Source organism: Papio anubis, chromosome 17 (assembly GCF_008728515.1).
Source record: "Papio anubis isolate 15944 chromosome 17, Panubis1.0, whole genome shotgun sequence".
Taxonomy (NCBI): Eukaryota; Metazoa; Chordata; class Mammalia; order Primates; family Cercopithecidae; genus Papio; species Papio anubis.
Genome location: NC_044992.1, coordinates 40,599,372 through 40,625,308, shown reverse-complemented (window position 1 = coordinate 40,625,308; position 25,937 = coordinate 40,599,372). Strand labels below are relative to the sequence as shown.

Genomic DNA, 25,937 nt, shown 5'->3' with positions numbered 1-25,937 from the left:
GACAGCATGTGTTCCAGCAAGCTCCATTGCCATGGTCAGTCTTTTCATAGTTCCTGTTTCATTAATGTTAAGAAGTGGCTCTTCTTCACTTAACCAAATGTCAGCAGACAGAGCTTCGGCCCTTAATCATCTATCCCCCTGCCCCTGAGGGTATCCTATCGATTGAAGGACATTGAGACTGCAGGCTCAGATGGAAAAAAAAAAGTACTCTAATTGCCTGTTACTTAACAAACTTTGTCTTGATGGAGTATTCATTGCGTACATAAATTAGACTGCCTCACCTTTTGCAATGTAAAATCCTGGAAATAATGCTAGCTTTCATTCTAATTGTTTTCAATAAAAAAAATAAGAATTAATGTGTACTTACCTGGAACAAAGCTTCCCTGGACCACCTCCTTGTATGCCCACCAGCCTTCATGGATTTTTGGTGAATTCTGTTGAGCTAAAGGAAAAGCAAAGAAGAGAGACTAAGATGATAGTAGAGAAGCACTGTGTCCCAGCTGTCCAAGCAACAAGGGTGGATACCATAAAATAATCCTCTTCTACCCCAAAGTCATACTACAACAGAACCTTCCTTCTCCCTTCCTTTTTTTTTTCCAAATAGATCATTGATGGGTAAATAAAACAAAATTTTTATTTAAAGTACTCAAATATTTTAATTGATGTTAAAGAGATAGTAATTATGTATTTAAGTCCCCTGCTACCTGTCCTCATCATCTTCCACACACACACACACACACACACACACACACACACACACACACACACACACCATGCTGAAATTGAGGAGGGAGGCATATCCCATCCATGTATGTCCTTGGAACCCTTGTTTTGGGAGAGATTGAAGTTTGCTGAAGGAGCCAGTGTAGAAGGCTGAAAGGTATACCCAGCCAGCTTTCCTTAGGTCCCAGGAAAATGAAAACAAGAATATAAATAACTGTGGTGGAGTTTTTGACATCACAGGGCTCAAGTGCAGAGGGCTCAAGATATTAGAAAATATTGTTGAGATCTGTAAGGTCATGCTGACATGACCTCAGGGAAACCCTTGAATTCATGACAGTTGACAAGTGAATTGGGACAATGCCATTACACATGCATGCAAACCCCAAAGTATACATGCTACATAAATTTGCTTATCCCTTTATTAAACTACATTCATATTTCAATTCCTAGCCACATTGGAAGAAAATAAGTGAATCAATCATATTTGTAATTTGGCTACTATAGAGTTAATGTTAAACCTTCACTTTTTTCTTTCCTTCTTTAATTCTGGTGGGGTTTTTTTCCCCCCTGCCTTCCTCTTCAAAGTTCTAGGGGAAAGACTCATCATTCTGAGTTAGAAAGAATGGGTCTAAGACAATGGGTTTGAATGCAAAGCTTTGTATAGAGAGAAGATTTACTAGATTTCTCTAGCTTCCAGATAAGTTTGTACTGTTTAGCTTCAAGTCTCTTTTCATAGTACAGGGAAGATACATTTTCTTCCTAGGATATTAAGAGCCCTGAGGCTTGTATCTTTGTGGTTGAAGATTTTCTGACATAGGATAAGTGAAACTGAAGCCCACTCCTTCTGGAACTGACAGTGGGCTTAGGGGACTTTAAAAACAAATAGAAGAGAGACAAAGAGCTTATTTAAGATTCTCGAAAAAATAATGCCTTTAAATTTGCCCAGCACAAATCTTGGGCATGGACACACCAAAGTACACTGGATTTCCTGGTATTCTTATTGCCCCTGTGGTGTGGATAGAGTTCAGACATTTCCATAACCCTTGAGGAAGATCCCGAGGTCAACTGAGTTGGAAGCCAGTGCATCTGCTCTGGGACAGCAGGCAAAGGAGGAAGTGACCTCAAAGCAGAAGCCGGAAATGTTCTGTCCAACCAGGCAGAAGATTCAATTGAGACTATGGGAATTTGTAGCACCAGGGAAAGACAAGGAGATTTGAAGTCAGCCAGGAGGTCTTTAGACCTGACCAAGTCAAGAAGCCAAATCAAGGTTTGGTTGGCTGCAAAATTCCCCAAGTGGGTAGACAAAGAACATTTCTCTAGAGTTCAGAAAGGGCTCTGATTCTTCCTCTGGGTCTTGGTATTGCCTGACTCACGCTCCTTCTCCCCCAGTTCATTAGACAGTCATCATAGGAGCTAGGGGAGAATCCGAAAGGCTTAGAAACCTGTGAGATCAGATATCTAATGGCCCTCTTATGAAACAACCACTTTGTAATTCTTACCTCGAGTATAATTAAATAAAATTCACAGAAAGTACAACCTACTAAAAAACAATAACAACAAAACCAAATCCCAACCCTGATAATTCACTAAACTTCAGCCTAGCTCTGCTAGACATGTAAAATGTCTCAAGCCTGGGAAAAATGCACATTTCTAAGATCTTGAAAGTTTGAACTATAAACATCACGTAACAGCTTTGCATCAGAGATAAGCCAGGACTGGTTTTCCTTATCACAGGCAAAAACTTCAGAGTTCTATAAAAACTCACACCAATTTTTATCCAATCAGGATTGCTGACTGTCATCAAACAATTTAAACCGTAAATCCAGTCACTGGTGGAAGCTGCATTCTATGAGACAGTCACTGGGGAAGCTGCATTTTCTTGCATGTGTTTCATTACCCCAAATAAATAACCACTTAGCACTCAATTTTTGTTTTACATTAAGCTTTTTATCTAATTGTTTTACAAAAAGTTTTTTTACAGTATTTACACATCACTTTAAAAATTTAATGTAGTGTTTTAACTATAATATAAATAAAAATACAAGAAATTTATAATAATATATATTTCAACGTGAACATGCTTGAGTATGGTACACTAGAACAGAGATTGGAAAACTAGCGCCTACTAGCCAAATATGGCCCACTGCCTGATTTCTGTACTGCCAAGAGCTAAAAATGAATTTACATTTTTAAATGGTTGAAAAAAAATGAGTTGAGCAAGAGAAAGAAAAAAGCGTATTCAGTTAGGAAAAGAAGAAGTCAAATTGTCCCTGTTTGCAGATGACATGATTGTATATTTAGAAAACCCTATCATCTCAGCCCAAAATCTCCTTAAGCTGATAAGCAACTTCAGCAAAGTCTCAGGATACAAAATTAATGTGCAAAAATCACAAGCATTCTTATACACCAGTAACAGACAAACAGAGAGCCAAATCAGGAATGAACTTCCATTCACAATTGCTTCAAAGAGAATAAAATACCTAGGAATCCAACTTACAAGGGATGTAAAGGACCTCTTCAAGGAACACTACAAATCACTGCTCAGTGAAATAAAAGAGGACATAAACAAATGGAAGAACATACCATGCTCATGGATAGGAAGAATCAATATCGTGAAAATGGCCATACTGCCCAAGGTTATTTATAGATTCAATGCCATCCCCATCAAGCTACCAATGAGTTTCTTCACAGAATTGGAAAAAACTGCTTTAAAGTTCATATGGAACCAAAAAAGAGCCTACATCTCCAAGACAATCCTAAGTCAAAAGAACAAAGCTGGAGGCATCATGCTACCTGACTTCAAACTATACTACAAGGCTACAGTAACCAAAACAGCATGGTATTGGTACCAAAACAGAGATATAGACCAATGGAACAGAACCGAGTCGTCAGAAATAATACCACACATCTACAGCCATCTGATCTTTGACAAACCTGAGAAAAACAAGAAATGGGGAAAGGATTCCTTATTTAATAAATGGTGCTGGGAAAATTGGCTAGCCATAAGTAGAAAGCTGAAACTGGATCCTTACCTTACCCCTTATATGAAAATTAATTCAAGATGGATTAGAGACTTAAATGTTAGACCTAATACCATAAAAACCCTAGAGGAAAACCTAGGTAGTACCATTCAGGACATAGGCATGGGCAAGAAATTCATGTCTAAAACACCAAAAGCAACGGCAACAAAAGCCAAAATTGACAAATGGGATCTAATTAAACTAAAGAGCTTCTGCACAGCAAAAGAAACTACCATCAGAGTGAACAGGCAACCTACAGAATGGGAGAAAATTTTTGCAATCTACTCATCTGACAAAGGGCTAATATCCAGAACCTACAAAGAACTCAAACAAATTTACAAGAAAAAAACAAACAACCCCATCAAAAAGTGGGCAAAGGATATGAACAGACATTTCTCAAAAGAGGACATTCATACAGCCAACAGACACATGAAAAAATGCTCATCATCACTGGCCATCAGAAAAATGCAAATCAAAACCACAATGAGATACCATCTCACACCAGTTAGAATGGCAATCATTAAAAAGTCAGGAAACAACAGGTGCTGGAGAGGATGTGGAGAAATAGGAACACTTTTACACTGTTGGTGGGATTGTAAACTAGTTCAACCATTATGGAAAACAGTATGGCGATTCCTCAAGGATCTAGAACTAGAAGTACCATATGACCCAGCTATCCCATTACTGGGTATGTACCCAAAGGATTATAAATCATGCTGCTATAAAGACACATGCACATGTATGTTTATTGTGGCACTATTCACAATAGCAAAGACTTGGAATCAACCCAAATGTCCATTAGTGACAGACTGGATTAAGAAAATGTGGCACATATACACCATGGAATACTATGCAGCCATAAAAAAGGATGAGTTTGTGTCCTTTGTAGGGACATGGATGCAGCTGGAAACCATCATTCTCAGCAAACTATTGCAAGAACAGAAAACCAAACACCGCATGTTCTCACTCATAGGTGGGAACTGAACAATGAGATCACCTGGACTCGGGAAGGGGAACATCACACACCAGGGCCTATCACGGGGAGTGGGGAGGTGGGAAGGATTGCATTGGGAGTTATATCTGATGTAAATGACGAGTTGATGGGTGCAGCACACCAACATGGCACAAGTATACATATGTAACAAGCCTGCACGTTATGCACATGTACCCTAGAATTTAAAGTATAATTAAAAAAAAAAAAGAAAAAAAATGAGTTGAAAAAAATATTTTGAAAAGTTAAAATTATATTACATTCAAATTTCAGTGTCCATAATGTTTTATTGCCAAATAGCCACACATATTTATTTACATATTCTCTAGAGTTGCTTTCTCACTACAATGGCAGAGTGGAATAGTTATGACAGAGACCATTTGGCCCACAAAGCCTAAAATGTTTCCTCCATGGCTCTTTACTAAAAAAATTTGTTGAGTGCTAATTTACATACATAATTTCAAAAAGAAAAATAATCAATATAATCAATAGAGTGTTTTGACTATAATACAAGGGGGAACACAAGGAACATAATGTAAAACAAAATATTACATATTTCAATATGTAAATACTCAGGCATGGTGCACTAGAAGAGAAAATGAAGAAGTTGGATGTTTGATTGACACAGACACAAATAACTTTGTATTCTATTAGAGATTCCAGAATCCACAAGTGGCATTGCTCTCAATGGTACATGATTTTCCAAAATAGTGAACTCTTGGCAAAGATGAGAACACAATTAAGTACCACCTTCTCTTGATTTACATCTTTGCATTGCTAAAGAAAAAGGTATAATAAAACTTTGTAAGACATGCTTTGTGTGCATATGCAAAATGGAGTTTCACTGGAGGGTCAAATAAATAAAAGTTTTTCCAGTCACTTGAATGTCTGTTGGGACATGGGATAATTTATTATTGTTTCTATCTATCTAATATTTTGCAGAGCATCGCATCTCTGTCCCCCTTTAGTTGGTGCTAATTGCCACTCTTTCATTATAACAATCTCAAGTGCCCTCACCTATTTCCAAAATATTCCCCCAGAAACAGTGACATTCCTATTGACAGTCACTGACGTAAAGGTGCTATTTATAGTACTTACGTGTGCTAAAAGAGGATAAAATGAAACATGTTGAACACTAATCAGAGGATAGTGCTTTGTCTAAGTAGACAAAAGATACATCTTTCCCCATATATCTGAATTGCAGTGTCTTACCGAATATATTTGCCACATTATATGTTCAAATATTTTTTCTACTCTTTCCTGCCATTTGACCATATCATTAAGAAACTCATTTCTACAAGGGATAAAGCAGTAAGGAAAAAAAGAGAAAGCATAGATGCGTGTTGTCAAGATGGCAAAAAAGGGAAAGCTAACTCTAATAAAACCTGAGTAAGATGACTAGGTTCTCAGATATTTAGATGCATTCCTAGTCCCTCTTTTTATCTCTCTTTCTTACATGTGCACATCTTCTACACTCCCCTATCAGGACAACCTATCAGTCGAACTGAAATATCAATTTAAGAAACACCTATCTAGAAGGAAGAAGAAAGAAGCCCCTGTGTAAGTAAAAGTATTGGAACTGACAAGATTATCACCCAAAGCTTCTGTTCCATCCAGAAAGTTGCAAAACACTTTGCTCTTTCTTCATCTCCAATCATTGCTTCTTCAGCTAACCCATCCGTTCAGAAGTAGAACTATGTAAGATTTTAGCAGGTAATAAGACAATCAGACCATCTGAATAAAAACTATTGTAACAGTAGAACTGCAGAGCTCCTGTTAGCTGTCTTTGATGTGCCTCATGAAGAACGAAATTCACCCTCCAAAAATCAATCAGCCAGAAGAGCCCATTTCATGTCTGTCAATTACAAAATATAATGGCTGCAGACTAGAGTTGAAGAAAATAAAGGTGTTTTATGTAATGTTTTCAAATGCCCTTGGATGCTCAGTCTAGCCTCATACTGTTGGGCAATTTAGAAAGGCAGGATGGCACATTTAAAAAGGTACCTCATTTAAAGTTCTGCCACAGTACTACAAGGAGTTTATTATAGACGGAGCTCCTAGAGAAATACAGGATTCCTATTTTAACGCCTCCCACCAGATCCTTGGTAGTCATCCTGTTGTTGTTTACATGTGATTTGAAGTGAGTGAAGAGCTGATTGAGAATTCCTCAGAGCAAACAGGTGAACAGAGAGCCGCCTGAGCTTTTACAGCATTCTCTCCTCCTCTTTGCCTAGGTATGGATCAGAATTTTTAATGTGCAACCAGCCCCTGGGAAAAATCCAGGTGTCTAATTTAAAAAATTGTGTTGAAAATAAAAATTGTCATCACTGCCAGAGGAAAGATATACATAGCAAGGAAAAATCTATTTCAATTTCATTCTCGGTTTATTTTTCACTGTGGCAGTTTCAGAACTGATGAGTTTCAAAAGGAAACTCTGAATCTCAGGATTTTGAGAGACAACGTTCATTGCTCCAATGGCTTCTTATACAAATGAGCAGAATTATCTTACATAATTCTACTTCAGAATGAATGGGATAGCTGAAGAAGCCATCATTGGGGATGAAGAAACAGCAAAGTGTTTTGCAAGTTTCTGGATGGAACAGAGGCTTCTGGTGATCCCTTCTTGCACAGAGAAGGGATCGCACTTATAAGAGGCTGGGATCTTAAAACAGAGGTCAGCAAATTTTTTCTATAAAGGGCAACATAATACATATTTTATGCTTTGAAGCCAATACTATTTCTATGCCAACTACTCAATTTGCCACTGTAGCACAAAAGCAGCCGTATACAATATGCAGGGGTGTAGCTGTGTGCCAGTACAATTTTATTTACAAAAACAGAGAGCTGGATTTGATCTGTAGGCCATAGTTTGCTCAGTCCTGTCTTGGATCTAAAAGATTTTTGTTATCCATTTCTCTCTTACTTAAATGTTTAGAAGTGAGCTACTTTACAAAAAAGTCAGAATGTTGAAATATATGGGTTTCTGATTATATGTACCTGGTATCTAATCAATATGTACTGTAGAAGCTATGTGTCATACTAAATCTTTTCCAGATCTGAAACTGGTCACCAGCATCTACATAAAATTGAGTATTTCCCTCTCTCCACCTGATTTCCATTGGGCTAAACCACCAAAGTTGGTAGAGCCTTATATAAACAAGACCCACAACCCATGTTGGGTTTTTTTTTTTTTTTTTTTTTTTTGGAGACAGAGTCTTGCTCTGTCCCCCAGGCTGGAGCGCAGTGGTGCGATCTCGGCTCACTGCAAGCTCAGCCTCCTGGTTCATGCCATTCTCCTGCCTCAGCCTCCCAAGTAGCTGGGACTACAGGCGCCCGCCACCATGCCCAGCTAATTTTTTGTATTTTTAGTAGAGACAGAGTTTCACTGTGTTAGCCAGGATGGTCTTGATCTCCTGACCTTGTGATCCGCCTACCTCGGCCTCCCAAAGTGCTGGGATTACAGGCATGAGCCACCGTGCCCGATCCCATGTTGGGTTTTTGAAACCAGTCAATAAAGACCTGAACAATATCTTAATTCCCTTTTATTCTTCCCACAAGTCCATAAACTCTCTCAAGTAAGTATGGGCCTGCCAACCAACTGAAAAAATTATATTCCTATTCCCACTGACCACAAATACAGGCATCACACCAACAAGTCTTTCGATCCAGACTAAAACTTCCCAAAGATGACGCGATCTGGACTGTAAGTAAATCCCTATCATTAACAGAGCTTACTGCTCCAAGTCAACTAATTTAACTAACTTAGGTTCAGAGATAACATAACTGTGAAATACCTCCATTTGGAAATTACAGTGGTCTCTTGACCTGGTGGGAAACAAGACTTAAAAGCAACATCTGAGACAGCACAGTTGAGGTGGGGAAGGAAATGGTGCAACAGGGAACAGAGGAGCCCTCACAAAGGGATGCAGTCAGGGAAGGGACATTGCTTAATAAAACTTCACCATCAGTCAAAACGTACCAAACCATAAGCACACACATTGCAAAAAATGAGCTTCCAAGCTATACCTGTGCCAAGTGGTCTACAACTAGCAAAGATGGAGCCAGATATAGAGGAGAGGTAGAGTATATACACTGCTGTGGTTACCGCATTTGAATGTAATTGTAGAAGCCCTGAACAGTTGTTTCCCTCAGAAACTGCATTTCTCCACTGGAGAAGGTAATTCAAGGAGGAAGGTACCAAGTCTATTGACCAGGAAACACCATAAGTTGGAAGGTAAAAAAGTACTTCTAACATTGGATGCATATCCATGACATCACTGTCTTTCCTTGAATGGCCAACTCTGTGTTTTAAGTGGGAAGCAGGAACATTGAGAAGTGTGTGGATCATCAGAAGAACCAAAAATGTCAGCCCCATTGAGCTGCATGGCACTCACTGGACCAACGGGGATAATGCCCTTCCTCAAGTGCTTGACTTTTACAACACCGGGAAGGTATTTTTCTTCTGTGCACTCTCTGTATTATGTGTGGTCCTACATTCTAACATTTAGATAGTGCCCCACACTATCGGTTTCCATATCATTCTTTTCCACCTACCCGTAACCTTCCTGAGGTCAGAGAATATATTTTATTTTAAAATTCCATTATTTGGCAAGGCGCAGTGGCTCACGCCTGTAATCCCAGCACTTTGGGAAGCTGAGGCAGGCGGATCACGAGGTCAGGGGATCGAGACCATCCTGACTAACACGGTGAAACCCCATCTCTACTAAAGATATAAAAAATTAGCCAGGCATGGTGGCAGGCACCTGTATTCCCAGCTATGCACAAGGCTGAGGCAGGAGAATGGCGTGAATGCGGGAGGCGGGGCTTGCAGTGAGCTGAGATTATGCCACTGCACTCCAGCTTGGGCGACAGAGCGAGACTCCAGCTCAAAAACAAAAACAAAAACAAAAACAAAAATTAGCAGGGTGTGGTAGCCCATGCCTGTAATCCCAGTTACGTGGGAGGCTGAGGCAGAATTGCTTCAACCCGCGAGATGGAGGTTGCAGTGAGCAGAGTTCGCGCCACTGCACTCCAGCCTGGGTGACAGAGCGAGACTCCGTCTAAAAAAAAAAAAATCCATTATTTATGCAAAGGCTTAGTACATAAAAGTGCCAGAAAAATATTGGGTGAATGCCTGATAAATGTGGTAGTGAAGTTGTATATTATACCAACCTGCAGTCCAGCTCACACAATCCTTGGGAGGTTTTAGTCTATATCCAAAGACTTGTGGGTATGACGCCTGTATTTGTGGTCAGTGGGAATGTGGACAAAAGTGGTTTCAACTTGGTTGACAGGCCCACACGTGCTTGACAGATGGAAGAGCACCAGGAGCTGACACCCTGCCTAGGGAAATCAAAGCCTCTCAGCAAACCCACTTTTATTTAGCACAATGTGTTTCATTTAAAAGCAAAGGGGAAAATGTGTCATACCTGGAACTATTTACATCTCTGTCACTCTTTGCTTTTCCTGAATTCTCCAGACAGGATGAAACTCATTTCTATCTCTCCATCCTATGTGACACCCCCACTTACCATAAAAACTTTAGGACACTCAGATCATCGAGAATTGAACTGGCTAATGGGTGACAAAGTAACTATTTCCAAGCAGAGAAGATGGGTATGACCTAGAATCACCTTGCAGGTTGGACCAGACCTAAGCAAGCTGACAAAATTACACTTGTGTTGGGAGATAAGAAAAAATATTGATGGTGGGTAGCCTGTATTACTTTCACCTAAAAAGCTTAGCATGATACTATTGTTAAGAAACTCAAGGCTGGGTGCGGTGGCTCACACCTCTAATCCCAGCACTTTGGGAGGCCTAGGCGGGCGGATCATGAGGTCAGGTGATTGAGACCATCCTGGCTAACACGATGAAACTCCGTCTCTACTAAAAATACAAAAACATTAGCCAGGTGTGTGGTGGCGGGCGCCTGTAGTCCCAGCTACTCGGGATGCTGAGGCAGGAGAATGGCTTGAACCCAGGAGGCAGAGCTTGCAGTGAGCCGAGAACACACCACTGCGCTCCAGCCTGGGCAACAGAGCGAGACTCCATTTCCCTCCCCCCCCCCCGGGCAAAAAAAAAAGAGAGAGAGAGAGAGAAGCTCAAAAGTAACTACAGTTTAAAATCAATAAGAGGAAGGTCCCTATTATGGCTAATTCTCAGCCTAGTATTCTAGAATGTCTGCAATATGGGTTTACCACACATTTAATATCATTTCTCATAATATTTACAAGAGTCATTCTTCCTGCTGTCCCCAAGTATACTATGTTTATTACTCTCTTCACACCTTCACTCTGCACTTTTCCCCCCTGAAATTCCCTCTTTGTCTACTTTTTCTTGACCTGGTCTTACTTAATTTTCAAAGCCTCTCCAATTCCCACTCCTTTCAAGAAAGGTGTACTGATGATCATTCCAACTCTACCGTAATCCCTCACTTCCCTGAATTTCAGGACTTTAGTGTCTATTCCTCACTTATCAATCTTATTAATTCAAGAAACATTTAGTGAGTACCTATGATTGTCAGTAAGTGTTCTAAGCATTGAGGGTACAAAGTTCCTGTTTTCCATGAAGTTATTAGGTGGGTGCAAAAGTAATTGTGGTTTTTGCTGTTAAGTAATGGCAAAACCACAATTACTTTTGCATAAATCTAATACATTCTCCGGGAGGGAGACAGAGAAAAGAACTGAATTCAAATATATAAGAAAAATCAGAGAAAAGTACTCTGTAATATAGAGGGTGAGGTAGTAAAGTGACTGGAAGAACATATTAGATTGTGTGACAGTGATGGTCTCTGAAATTATGACACTTAATCAGAGATTTAAATAACGAAAACAATCTGGCTTCATGAAGATCAACAGTGGTAGTATTTCAGGTAGATTCAGAGACTGAAAGTTGGCAGAAATAAGTTTGGCTTCTTTAAGAAAACTAAAAGTGGCCAATAGGTGTGACAATAGTAGATACGGGGGAGAGAGAGGCTAAAAATGAAACCAGACAATGTAGATAGCAGCCCAGGAGAAAGATGGTGGTGGCTTCAACGAGGGCAGTGCTGGTGAAAATAGAACATCATAAGATTTAGGTGAAGCATGGATAGGACTTGGTAATGAACTGGATGAGGGAAGTTGAAGACCATACACCAAGGAAAACTCCCTTTTTTAGTCTGAGTGACTTGACAGTTACTGAGATGACCAGGGAGACTAAGGGAGGAGTAGTTTGGGAGCATAAAGTAAACAGTTCTGTTAGAGATAGCTAGTAAGCATTTATGGGGAGACAGACATCAAATAGGCCATTGGATATAAAATGAGTTCTGAGAAGTCAAGATGAGATTATGTTTACAGCTCTTCGACATATACATAATATTTAAATCCGTGAGTCTAAGAGAGGTCACCAAGACTGTGAGAACTGTGAAGAAAGGAACCAGAAGGGACACTGAATAGACTCCAGGATATTCAATATTTTAAGGCTGAATAGAGGATACAAGTGCAAAATGAGACTAAGAGGAAGAGGCCACTAAAGTTAAGAAGAAGAGAAAATAGCCCAGTGCCGTTTCTGTCTCTCCCACTCTATCTTTTTGTCTTTCTCTCTCCTCTCTCTCTCTTTCTCTCTATATACATACACACACTCTTTATTTTATAGAAATTTGTATCTATAGAACAATTACAAAGATAATACAGAGTTCTCATTATATACTTCATACCCAGGTTCCCTGATTGTTAACATTCTATGCTGAATATGGTATGTTTGTCACAATTAGTGAACTAATACTGACACATTATTATTAACTAAAGTCCACGCTTTATTCAGATTTCTTACATTTTTCACCTGATGTCCTTTTTTTGCCCTAGGACCTCGTGCAGTATCCCATGTTACATTTACTCGCCATGTCTCTTTAGTCTCCTCATGGCTGCAACACTTTCTTTGTATATTTTTATTGTATATTTTGCTATTACTCCTCTCTCCCTGACTAAATTAAAACTGTCTCAAGGGTAAAAATGTTGTGCTTTGTCTTCCATAATGCAACACATATCATAGGGGTATGCTGGCACAGTGTTTAACAAATATTTGCTTAATAAATCTAGGAAAGGGAGAAAGACATGTGAACCTCCATTTATAAATGTTATTGACAAGTTTTACAGAAATATTCACTCTGATGACTACCCTCTATTATTTCCTTGGAATAAGTTTAATGATAAAAGGTCCTTAGAATTCAAAGAAGAGTATAACTCAAACAATAATAGTGGAACACAAAAGAAAAGGGACAAAAAGATTACCTCTAATCTCTGTAATTTTAAGAGGATAGCTATAATTTTTTTTGCTTCTTTCACCAAACATTACGTCTTGTTTTTTCATTCTTATTTTTAATGTGCAGATAATAGTTCTTTTAGTAGATACGCCATAATTTACCAATTATTCCTTCCCTATTGGTTATCTACTTGTTTGAATACTGCACTTAACCTTTTCAGGTACAAAGCTTCCCTTGCTTATCTTCTTTTAGACCTTTCTTTAGCACAGTGAGCCAAAATCAGAGTCAAGGGACAGAAGTATATATGTCAAGTTACTTTGTAAAAAATGTTATAACAATCTGCATTGCCACAAAAGTATAGATTATTATTCCTGAAAGGAAAATTCTGGGGGTACTTTCAGGACAAATACATAATAAAATAACATTAACCATTTAAATATAATTTTGACTTCTGACAAATAGGCAACTTAAGAAGCATCACTACTCTATCTAATGGATGAATCTGTTCTGTCATGAGCTCATGAGATGGACATTTCATAGAAATCTGTTCCATATTTTTACTATTATTTATCTGTTTGGAATCAGGTACAGACTTATTCTCTGTAAATATTGTAGCTCCTTTTGGTAGTAGAGTGTATTTATGTTTTTAAACAGATGGATGAAACTTCAGATCAAAAGAGTCCAAGTCCATGCCCAGGTTCATGCAGCCTCCCATAAATCACAGCCATAAGGAAAATGTGTATGTGCTGTATTCAGAATGCTAGGAGCATACTGATGTAATAAATTCATTTTTAAACTACAATTGGAAAGAAATTATTGGTAATTCCTAAAATCAATGGGTTAGTCAATTATGGGATTAATCTCATGTCACATAAAATTTTCTATCACAGCTAAAATCTCTGAATGAGACTAAAATCTCCTTGTATCTCTCTTAAGCTTGAATTCAGCAAGGCTAAATGCAATGAAAAGAAAGGAATCAAGCAGAATGGTTGTTTTGGAAGGCAGTGTGAAATGATGGAAAATACATGGCACCCTGTAGTTAAATCACAAATTTACTACTAATTGTGTCACTTTGGGCAAATTATTTCTCTTTTTAAAAAATATTTGTATAAATTTAAAAAGTACAAATGCAGTTTTTTTTTGTTTAAATACAGATATATCGCTTAGTGGTGGAGTCCAGGCTTTTAGTGTAACCCTCACCATAAAGGGTACACTGTACTCCTTAAGGAATTTCCCATCCCTCATCACCCTCACTCTCCCACCCTTCTAAGTCTCCAAGGTCCATTATTCCACTATCTCCATGTGTACACATATTATAGCTTATAGCTCTCACTTATAAGTATATGTGATATTTGACTTTCTGTTTCGGATTTCACTTAAGCTAATGGTTTTCAGTTCCATCCATGTTGCCGCAAAAGACATGATTTCATTCTTTTTTATGGCTGAATAGTATTCCATGGTATGGATATACCCCATTTTCTTTATCCACTTACCCATTGATAGACTTAGGTTGATTCCATGTCTTTGCTATTGTGAACAGTACTGCTATAAACATATGAATGCAGTTATCTTTTTGATGTAATGATTTCTTTTTTAGAGTAGATACCCAATACTGTGATTGCTAGATTGAATGGTAGTCTATTTTTAGTTACCAAGAAAACTCCTCTAAAGTATGAGCCAACTTGTGGAAGAAAAAAGATAGTCCTGCCTGATGGAAAAAAGACTTCAGGAGCCTCTGAGGACATTCACGCCATTTGTGAGTCAAAGTACAGTCACTGAAGAAACTTGGGGAACAGAACATAAGACTTGCAGCAGGAAAACAACTGATTCAGGGAACTCATGCAGGAAACATTGGTCTTTGCTGGGACAAAGCCCAGAGACAGCCCAGTGTCCAGTAGAAAAGTAGGTGAAATGACCTATTAAGTCAGTTTGCCATGGTGGGACATAAAGCCACATGCAAACCATAGAAAAAGGCCAGGGCAGATTTTTTAGATATATCATAGCTCAACATATTTTTGTCCTTCATTTCGATTCTGATCCACACAGCATTTGCTGAGCATGCACTATACGACAGGTGCTGTCACATACTTATAAGTGGTAGAGCCAGTGAATTATGACCATATTTGGGCTTTCTACACAAGCCAAACTAGATTTTCATTATATAAATAACCAAGACCAAACTAAAATTTGGAACTTGAATTGTCTGGAGAGTTGTATCTGAGGATATTTGAGGACCATCCCTATCTCAGCTACTACTTCAATAAGGATGATTCTCAAATTTATATTCCCCACCTGGATTTTTTATTCCAGTTCCATGCAAGCTTTTCAGCACCCTACTAATTAGAATATTGCTATTTTCCAGGACCTCATGATCACAACTGTCTTCTGCGCCTGTGGCAAAGATAGTGCTACTAAATCCCCCAATATTTATTTCTCCTTCTTCCTTAACAAGGAAAACTCTGGTTTGGAAAGCCAAAGTTTTCTTGTGTGGAAAGCCCAGATAAGGTCATAATTCACTGGCTCTAACACTTATAAGTATGTGACAGCACCTGTCATATTGTGCATGCTCAGCAAATGCTGTGCGGATCAGAATCGGAATGGAGGACAAAAATACATAGAGCTATGATATACATATATCTGCTCTGGCCTTTTTCTATGGTTTGCATGTGGCTTTACGTCCCACCATGACAAATTGACTTAATAGGTCATTTTGCCTCCTTTCCTACCAGGCATCGGGCTTTCCCTGGGCTTTGTCCCAGCAAAGACCACATGTTTCCTGCATGATGTCTGGTAAGACATCACAGAATAAAGACTATGTAGCCCTATCTCCTTTGTAGCTAGGTGTGGACATGTGACTAAGTTCTGGTCAATGAGATGTTAGGAAATGTATAAGAGTTCCAGAAAGGGCTAAAAGAAAATGCTATGCCTCTCCTCACCTCTTTCAGCAAGCTAGGATGTGGACATGATAACTAGACTTCAAATAGCCATCATGAACCATCATGCAAATGCCTTATTTTCAACATCAAGATAGAAAGAGCTGGGATCCCTGCATGATCTACATTTGTAAGATGTAAATAAATCTCCCCATCTTATTTAGACTTACCCATCATTCATAGCTGAAACTAATCCTAGCTGATACACACTTGCCTTCAATACCCATGGAGTGAAAACATTGACTCTACTTCTGCTATAACTCTAATCCATTCTTTCCTTCACATTTCTACCACCTAGACACAGATCCTAGACAAAGGCCCTCAGTAATTACTTAAATGGTCAATTATAGTGGCCTAGTAACTGGACTCCTGTGTCCATCCATACTCCCCGTTGTGGTCTTCATACCTCCTGCATGATTACGTTTCCTGTTTACAGCAACACCGTGTCCATGTCATCTTTCACTTTTGAGGGGCAGTGAAAGACATGCACAGAGTCTTTCTACGAAGCTCATTTACCAACTATTTACAAAGCCGTGTCCAAACTCATTGATCATCTTTCAAGGCTCTCCACAAAGCCCTTCAATGAATCCCTATTGGTTACACAATAATGTGCAAGTGTTCCAATGAAACTTTCAACAAACTGTATGGTGTGGCTAACTTACCTGTTTTCCAAAACTCATCCTATCTCCTTTGGGCATCTTTTCTCTGTGCTTTCATGGCATTTATTTTATACATTTATTTATCACATATATATTTTTCTTAAATCACCTCTTCATGAGATTGTCCTCCTATCAGAATAGGTGCCCTGTAAATGTATTTGGGCTGAAGTAAATTTAGACATTTGTTTCTCACTGACTGACCCTACATCCTAGTCAGACTGAACTATCTGCTCTTGGTGATGTTTGCCATGTGCTCACACTATTTACTTTTACTGGAGTATCATATTCTTTACTGTATATCCAAAGCAAACCAACATTTCAAGTGTCTGCTCAAACACTACCTTCTAGAAACCTTCCATGGCTTCTCCAGATAAAAGAAAGCTTTATTATCTCTGAAGTTTCTTACCATATTGTATACAATTCATTTCATTTCAGTCCAATTTGATATGATTCAATTCAATCAAATCCAGAAAATATTAGTATTTAGAACATACTCATTATGTTTGAATATTCATTCTAGGTCTTTATTTTGGAGTGGTTTACAGTGCAATGAGAAATAAAGGGATGTCTTTAATATATTCTAGGTTAAACTGTATGTAATATACAAATGAAGATAATGATAGTGTTGACAATGCTAGTTTACCTGAAATAATAGGCAAACTCTAGAATTTCAATGACGCAGTACAAGTTTATTTCTCATACATATAAATTTCCAAACTGGTTTTCCTGATTTGCATATAGCTCTCCAAGTCAGGACCCAGGTTTCTTCTAACCTGTGGCTCTGCTATCTGCAACACGAGACTTCAAAAGCCACTATGCTGTGTAGGTCAAGCCAGAATGGAAAAAAGCAGGGAGGATTTCTCAAAAGTTGTTTTCCTGGCTTAAACCTAGAAATAATATTCACTACTTATGCCCACATTTCATTGACTAGAACTTAGCCTCTTCAATACAACTAAATGTAAAAGGAGGCTAGGGAAATGTAGTACAGCTGTGGACTACACAGTGGTGTTGGATTGGATAGAACTGAGGGAAGTCTTGTAGAATCCCTCACACACCACAATGATACTGAAGAGAATTTGAAAGTTTTCCACCCTCTTGAGATAGACCAAGAAGAGGAGTAAATATGTTTTGGAGAACATGCAGCCAGAGTGGTTATAACTTCTAATTTGCCTAGAATATTCTATTTGCATTTGTTGTTCCAATATTATTATAAAGTGGGGTCTCAAAGATGTCACACTTTAGATGATAAATTATGTAACATCTCTACACTTAGCAGTCTTTGCCACATACAGCTTTAGCCATTTTGAAGACTCTGCCTGTAGGGAACTTAGGTTTCTACCAGATCACCCACATATTGACACATATTTTGTCTTGTATGTTTGCTGTCTAAATGAAATCAAGAATGTGCACCTTCTCTCAATCCTCCTGCAACCTATCTCTTTCACTTGCTTTCTTACTCACCATTTACCAGCCAATAAGTCAATACAAACAACTCAACTGGCTACAGAAGACACAATTACTAGAAACCTGATGACCCAGATACCTTTCCTTGTATTTAATTAATTAATTAATTATTTTTGAGACAAAGTCTCGCTTTGTTGCCCAGGCTTGAGGGCAGTGGCGTGATCTCATCTCACTGCAACCTCTGCCTCCTGGATTCAAGTGATTCTCATGCCTCAGACTTCTGAGTAGCTGGGATTACAGGCATATGCCACCACACTCGGCTAATTTTTCATATTTTTAGTAGAGACAGAGTTTTGCCATGTTGGCCAGACTGGTCTCAAACTCCTCACCTCAGGTGATCCTCCTGCCTTGGCCTCCCAAAGTGCTGGGATAACAGATGTGAGCCACCGCACCTGGTCCCTTTCCTTGTATTTAAATGCTAGATAAAAAGAGGCAAATGTCAAGAAAATAAGCTTATTAGAGGAATTAAAGGCTGAGTGGTAGAAGGTATGGAGAACGGTTCCCTCTTCCCTGAATAACTTTTCTTCAACAGCAAATATTCAACATGACTCCCTATGCTGTCTTCAATTCTGTTCTATACAGTGAGAATAGCTGCCGGAATGAGTTATATTACAAAATATTGAATATAATAAGTTATAATTATCTTATACAGAAATTATTTAATTTATTTTCTCCTAATTATGAGCCAGTATGAGTAGAAAAATGAAAATACAACATAGAATTATACATGTGAAAGGGAGATTTAAGACAGTGTTTTATGCCCCCCTTATTTATCAGATGGGGAAACAGAGTCCTAGAGGAATAAAAACTCAGAAGAGTTAATGGTAGGAGCCAACACTATGAGGGCTTCTGGTGACCAAATTGCTGCTCTATCAACTACATACAAAAGGATTTTAAAAGGAGCTGAAGGCCATTATCCTTAGTAAACGAACACAGGACCAGAACACCAAATACCATGTTTTCACAAGGGGGAGCTAAATGATGAGAGCACAGGAACACATAGAGGGGAACAACACACACTGGGGCCTATTGGAGGATGGAGGGTGGGGGAAAGGGAAAGGATCAGGAAAAACAACAAACGGGCTCTAGGCTTAACACCTGGGTGATGAAATAATCTGTACTACAAGCCCCCATGACACAAGTTTACCTATGTAACAAACCCGCCCATGTACCCTTGAATTAAAAAAGTTGTAAAAGGAAGAATTAGTTGTCAGCTAAACAGAACATCTGAATTCGGTTATTTAGGATAATTAGTTAAGTAGTCAGTAAACTTCAAAGTTTTTTAATATCACATGCAGTCATTCTACCAAAGAAACGTGTAACAATGAGATTCTGTCTTGTTGGCATATAGAAAAGTGACCCTAGAGGAGGATGGGCACCCTGTCTAGGAAAATTGAGTGGAAGAACAGTTTGGCACGTTCCTGGGTCACAAGTTACAGTAAGCACCTTTTGTTCTTCCATTATCCACCTCCAGCACTTACCACGCACCCTCAAGGTCTACTCACTTTATACATCAAAAAGATTATTACGAATGAAAAGAGAGAACCAATAGGAACCTGCTTTCCCTGAGATACCACTCTAAAAGTTAATCTTTCAATGAACAAAGGCAAATGTACTTCAAAATAGACATTTTTTCCTCTCAAACAATAGTTTTCTCAAATTTCTGGGAATGCCAAGAACACCATATTTTTGTTATAAATATTGCATGCCAGCATATAGTTACAAAAGCAAGAAATGAAAAGAAGAAAACCCTTACGCTTTTTAAAATCACGGGTGAGGCAGATGCCATTAGTAAGAGCCACAGCATCCTTAACTTTCAGAAAAGAAAAAAATCACCAAGCACAAAAGTGAAAAATACACTATAGATCATATATAAATCTGTCAATAAAATACTTTTATCATGGTAGCCAGGTTTCTCGGATTATGTTTTGTTTAGAAAGTAAGCAATTCCATCATTAGGCTAATGTTCTACAGTGCTACAATTTCACTTCCTTTGGAACACGCAGGATCATGTAATCATGAATTTCAAAAGGTAGGCAAAACCAGACACAGAAAAGGTTCCGCATGCTGCCGATGCAAATGTTGTGCTCTAATTTTCAAGGTCAAAAAGATAGGATAGGAAGATTACAGAACTGTGCAAGAAATACACCAGTATTGACCTTAACTGAGTTTTTGTGTCACTATGTGTACACATACTATGGTGTTCAATGAAAAGATGCCGGTCTTGGTGAGTGTACAATGTGTGAAAGTGTCACCACAGAGACCAAGGGTGGGCTGGCATTAGATCTTGGACTTGAGTTGGATTCCAAGGTGTTCTTAGCAGCCAAAAGTTAGCCAAGAGAAGAAATGATAATAGCTAACATTTAAATAGCTTTTATGGGAAGGCACTGTTCTAAACATTTTATATATGTATTGACTCATTAAATTCACAACAACTGTCTTTAGTGTTACAGTATTCTTGCCTTCTCTGCGGGGGATTGTGTTCCAAGAACTTCAGTGGATGCCTGAAGTCTCAGATAGTTTGTGACTATTTACACTGGTTTTTCCCCCTCTATACATACATACTTATGATAAAGTTTGATTTACAAATTAGGCACTGTAAGAGATTAACAGCAGTAGATAGTAAGCAATAGAACAATTAAATAAGGTTTACTTGAACACTGATAATATGAAATGTATATATATTTTATATGACATTTATAATATGCATATTTTAAAACTCTCAAAATAAAACTATAAATTTCATGCATGCATGCATATGTGGTAAAGTTAAAACCATGGATACATACTAACTTTGAAAAATTGGTTCTCTATCTTGAGAGGAAGGGAGAGAATGGGGAATAGAATTGGGAAAGGTTACACAGATTACTACAAATTGTATTTATTTTAAAATATCAGAAGCAAATACGGCAAAATGTTAATATTTATTATTTTAGAATGATGGGTTATTAGTATTTCACATATTCTCAGTAGTTTTTCCAGTATGCTTAAAAGAAGCCATGATTTAAAATAGGTGAGGAAAAACAGGTATAGTTGTAAACAAACAAGTTATTAGATAACCTTAAACATGTGTTTTTAAAAATTAGCTAGAAAAAAACCACCTCAGAAGGGAAGAGTAAGATAGATAAATCAGTAAGATAGAGATCAGTGAGAATCTTTATAGTTCAAAAGTGATAGGCCAAATAGGCATCAATTCTTAGATAGGTGTAGTTTTAATGAAACCCTAATTCAGTAACATTAAGGGATTCTTCAGTAACTTAAACCGTTTCCAAAATTACATGGAAGAACAAACAAGATTTTTAAAAAAGAAAATTCTAGGGACTTACTTGTGGAGATTTCAAAACTTTATAAAGTTGTAATAACTAATATGATGAGGTATTGATAAGTAATTGACAGGTCAATGAAATATCGTTGATGATGCTGAAATATTCCCTAGCATATTTTTATATAAGATATAACAGTGTAAATATCAAAATCTACGGCAAAGAAGTGGGCTGTTTAACAATTACTAAGAAAAGTGGCTAACTGTAACAAAAATTGTTTTATTTGTCACAACATACATCCTGGATAGATTTAAAAGTTAAATGTAAAATGAAAATTTTAAAATAGGTGAATAGAATGTAACTATTTTTTCTGTAAATAAAGCATCTTTAAGTTAATGCAGATTCCTCTTTGTCCTAAACCTAAGGGTTTTTTATACATTCTAGGTAGACCAGCAGCCTAACTCTCACAGAACATTCAGAGAAATTAAAATAAATTCTGCCCACACCCCTGTGTGAGATGAACTGGAACATGGTGTAAAACTGAGTTACAGATCTATGTAGATTATCTGATGATCTGGGCTTCTTTAAAGGAAAGATAAGTGGATCCCCCAGGGGAGTTGCCATGAGCCAAGGAAGATAAAGATTTGTGTAAATAACTGCTGACTACACACTCTTATTAATAAACTTACAAATAACAGGATTTTGAACAATACAGCATTAGCTAAATATATCATGGAACACTCATACTAAGAAATATTAAATAATGTTTTTTGAAAATTATGTAAAGACAGAAAAATCCTCACCAAAAAATACTATCTGAAAAAAAATCAGGATACAAAAAAGTATATAAAATATGATCATAATTTTGAGAAGGAAAAAGATATCTGGAAGAAAATACAACCAAATGTTAAGTGAGGTTATTTTCAAGTCTTATGATGATGAAGTGAAGTTAATTTTCTCACCAATATTTTCCAACTTCTTGTTGTAATGTGTATTTTTTATGATTAGGATAAAAATGGTATAAAATTTTTTAAAAAGGTAAAACCTCCCAGTGTGTGCCGAGCTTCCCAGAACCAGTAACCCCGATTTCACTGAGGACCCTAACAAAATCTTCTCAGTGGTAACAATAATTAGTTTTCCCAACATTAATATTTCATTTTCAGTGCTATAGATGGGAGCAAGAAAACCCACAGGACATTGACCGTTTCTGAGCATAATTTCTCACTCCCGCACACTGGCCACTGTGCTGCTGGCTAAATAATGTCCCCCCATTCTCAGTTATTCATTTTGCTCATGCATAAAAGATACATGTTAAATCAGAGAAACCACCCTAAGGGTGATTAATGATGAGGACAACCTGGAGTGTTACTTCAAGCTCTAAGCTCAGGGAACTTGGTGACACTTTGGACTCAACTTTGATTTGCTGTTGTACAAGACAATGAACACTGCTGTGGGGGGGAACCTCGCTGTATGCGCCAGAATTCAATTTAGCAAGAAATTGCAAACACTTTAGGGAACCAGCTCCACGATACAGGTTTTCCTAAGAGGACTTCATAAGAGGACTGCACAATGAAATAAATGTGCCCTGGAATGACCTGCTTTCTGCATAGCCAGTGAGGTTTTATAAGACATGTGTAAAATGGGATAAATGTTACCTTTGAAAGGTATATGCTGCCTATGCTCTTCACACACCTGGGCTTCCAAATCACTACGCAAACTTTTACATACTGATACATGTTTCTGTGGGAGGGACAAGTTAAAACACCTTGTCTTTCTCTGTCTCTCTTTCTCTGCCTGTCTGTCTCTGTATCTGTCCCTGTTCTCCTTCTGACTCTCTCCTTTGTCTGTTTCTTGCTCTTTGTGTGCATTTCTATGAGTGTCTCTGCTTGTATTTTTCTCAGGGTCTATCTCTGTCTTATTCCCTGTACCACATTCCTTCTTTCTTGTCCACGGAATTTTTTTCTTAGAAGGGAAGGGGACTATTATAGCATTTACTTTTTCTGGCACTAGTATTTGCTACTTTATATACACTATTTAATTCAAGCCATTCGGCAATCCTAAGAGGAGGAAAAAACTTTTAAAGATAAAACCAAAAACTTTTCTTATAAATCAGGAAACTGAGGCTCACAGAAGAATTTTGTCCAAAGGCCACCTGTTCACAGAAAATGGAAGATGGCTGTTTGGTAATGAGTCCCCTTGGACCCTCGAGTAACACCCTTCTTGGTATGCGCACATGCTTGCAGAGTGTACCTTCTCTGTGATAAAGGCTATTCTTCCTAACCTATAGGCTGGGAAATCCATGGCCTAAGATGTAAACTGACCTAACCCATAGGTATAAAGGCAGCAGAGCAACCAGTCCTCCATCCTTCCCACCTCCATTCCTTTCCTACCAGCTCTCTTTTTAACTTCCTGCAACCTGATCTTCATTCCTAAGACAAAGTAAATGTATCCTTGATAGGGTTTTCTAATGTTGTAGACCCAATGTCCTTCACCCAGTCCTTACTGTACTTGCTCTCTGAGCATTGAGCACCATGGAGCTCATCTTCTTAAGCTGCTTTTTCCTTAGCTTCGGTAAGATAATATGGCCTTTGATTTCTATTTATTCTCTGTAAAAAATAAAAGGTAAAATAATTTGTCTATGTAAGTCCTCACTTAATGTTGTTAATAGGTTCTTGGAAACTGGAGCTTTAAGTAAAACAATGTATAGTAGGCCCTTCAATAATGTCATTTCATTCAATGTCATTTTTATAATGTTGATTTAAAAAAATGGTTTTGTTTGTTTTTTCACTTAAAGTCAGTTTCCAAGAATCTACCGGTAATGTTAAGTGAGGACTTACTGTTCATATATGTATATGTAGATACATACGTACACATACATATATCAAGGAAGTAAATGAGGGCACATAGTTGGGAAAACCAAGCAACATAGAGATGGGCACATACTAGCTGCTTAATATATTAACTTGTTGACTTAATGAATTAACTAATAGAATTATCTCCCCATCTTCATCTAAGCAAATCTTTCGCTCCAGCCAACTAGAAAAGTGTCCCCTATAAATGCAGTGCTCATATCCACAGACCTCATCTGAGGTTGTTCCCTCTCTGTACAAATGCTATTTACATCCTGACCCAAACCATCACCAACCCATGGAAAATCTCCTGTGTTGCTGTGAATTGAAACAACTCTTCCTCTCTAAATGTTTATGACAATGTTCACCTATTTAGCAATTTATCCTTTACTTCCCTGTGGGGTTTTTAATCATTACTTAACTTTTGTATTGTCATTTCACTCCTCTCTTGTCATTGTCTCTTCAACTAAGAGAACCTTACTTTTGTGTGTTCATTGTGCTAGTATAAATGTTTAATTTATTAATATTTTGAGTGCAAGAGACCAGTGTTCCTAAGCATTGCTAGCTTTCATGCGGTAGAATGGAAAAGAGGGTAATAATTAAATTTTCTGAGAGTCTCCTCTGTGCTAGATGTTTTACACGTATATCTTGTTTCATTCTCACTAGAAATTTATTAGGTAGGTTTTACCTTATTTACACATGAGGACACTGAAGTTCAAAGTTACTTGATCAGCATCATTCATCTGGTAAGTTGGAAAGTTGGGGCCTGAAAGATTCAACTCTAAAGATTATGTCCTTAAGATAAATTCATATCCTTTGCAGGGACATGGATGAAGCTGGAAACCATCATTCTCAGCAAACTATCACAAGATCAGAAAACCAAACACTGCATGTTTTTACTCATAAGTGGGAGCTGAACAATGACAACACATGGACACAGGGAGGGGAACATCATACACTGGAGCCCATAGGGGGTGGGGAACTAGGGGAGGGATAACATTAGGAGAAATACCTAATGTAGGGGACGAGTTGATGGGTGCAGCAAACCACCATGGCACATGTATACCTATGTAACAAAACTGCACGTTCTGCACATGTAACCCAGAACTTAAAGTATAATTTTAAAAACTTAAATGTATAAAGCAAAAAACAAAAAAATTATGTCCTTAAAATTACGTCACAGTGAACAATAAAGTTTCTAGAAGAATACATAGGAATGTATCATCAGGAAACTGGAGTAAGCAAAGGCTTCACTAGCAGGACACTAGGGGAAACAATTAATTGGACTTCTTTAAAATTAAGAACTTCTGTTCACCTAAAGGTATCATTAAAAGAGTGAAAATGTAATTCATGAGTTGGGAGAAGATACATACATCCAGGCAAAATTATTGAATTTAGAATATATTGTATCCAAAATATACTCATACAGTATCCGGAAATACTTTAAAAATTAATAGGGAAAAGATGAAGTCTTTTGTTCATTTATGGACAAGAGACTTGATAGACCCTTGATAAAGGAGAATATCCAAATGGCCAGTAAGCATATAAAAACTTGCTCAACATTACTCAAATTTAAACCCCAATGAAATACCACTACCACCACCAGAATGGCTAAAATTAACACAATGGGTAATAGCAAGTATTGGCAGGAATGTGGTGAAACTGGCATTCTCATATACTGCTGGTGGTAATATAAATTAGCACAGCCACTTTGGAAATGTGTTTGTCCTTATCTTCTAAAGTTAATAAAAACTACAAATTTCGTCTACTCTATGACAACAATTTCACTCGTAGGT

The 25,937-nt window shown here is 37.8% G+C and overlaps 1 protein-coding gene across 1 annotated transcript in view; it reads right to left on the bottom strand.

Annotated features, from left to right (window-relative positions):
- The window catches only part of CA10 (carbonic anhydrase 10), a 524,630-nt gene that overhangs the window by 433,808 nt on the left and 64,885 nt on the right, over positions 1 to 25,937 (bottom strand). The window contains exon 3 of the mRNA XM_009190286.4: positions 368 to 442. Coding sequence (XP_009188550.1) covers positions 368 to 442 — 75 coding nt within the window. The remainder of the gene's footprint in view (positions 1 to 367; positions 443 to 25,937) is intronic.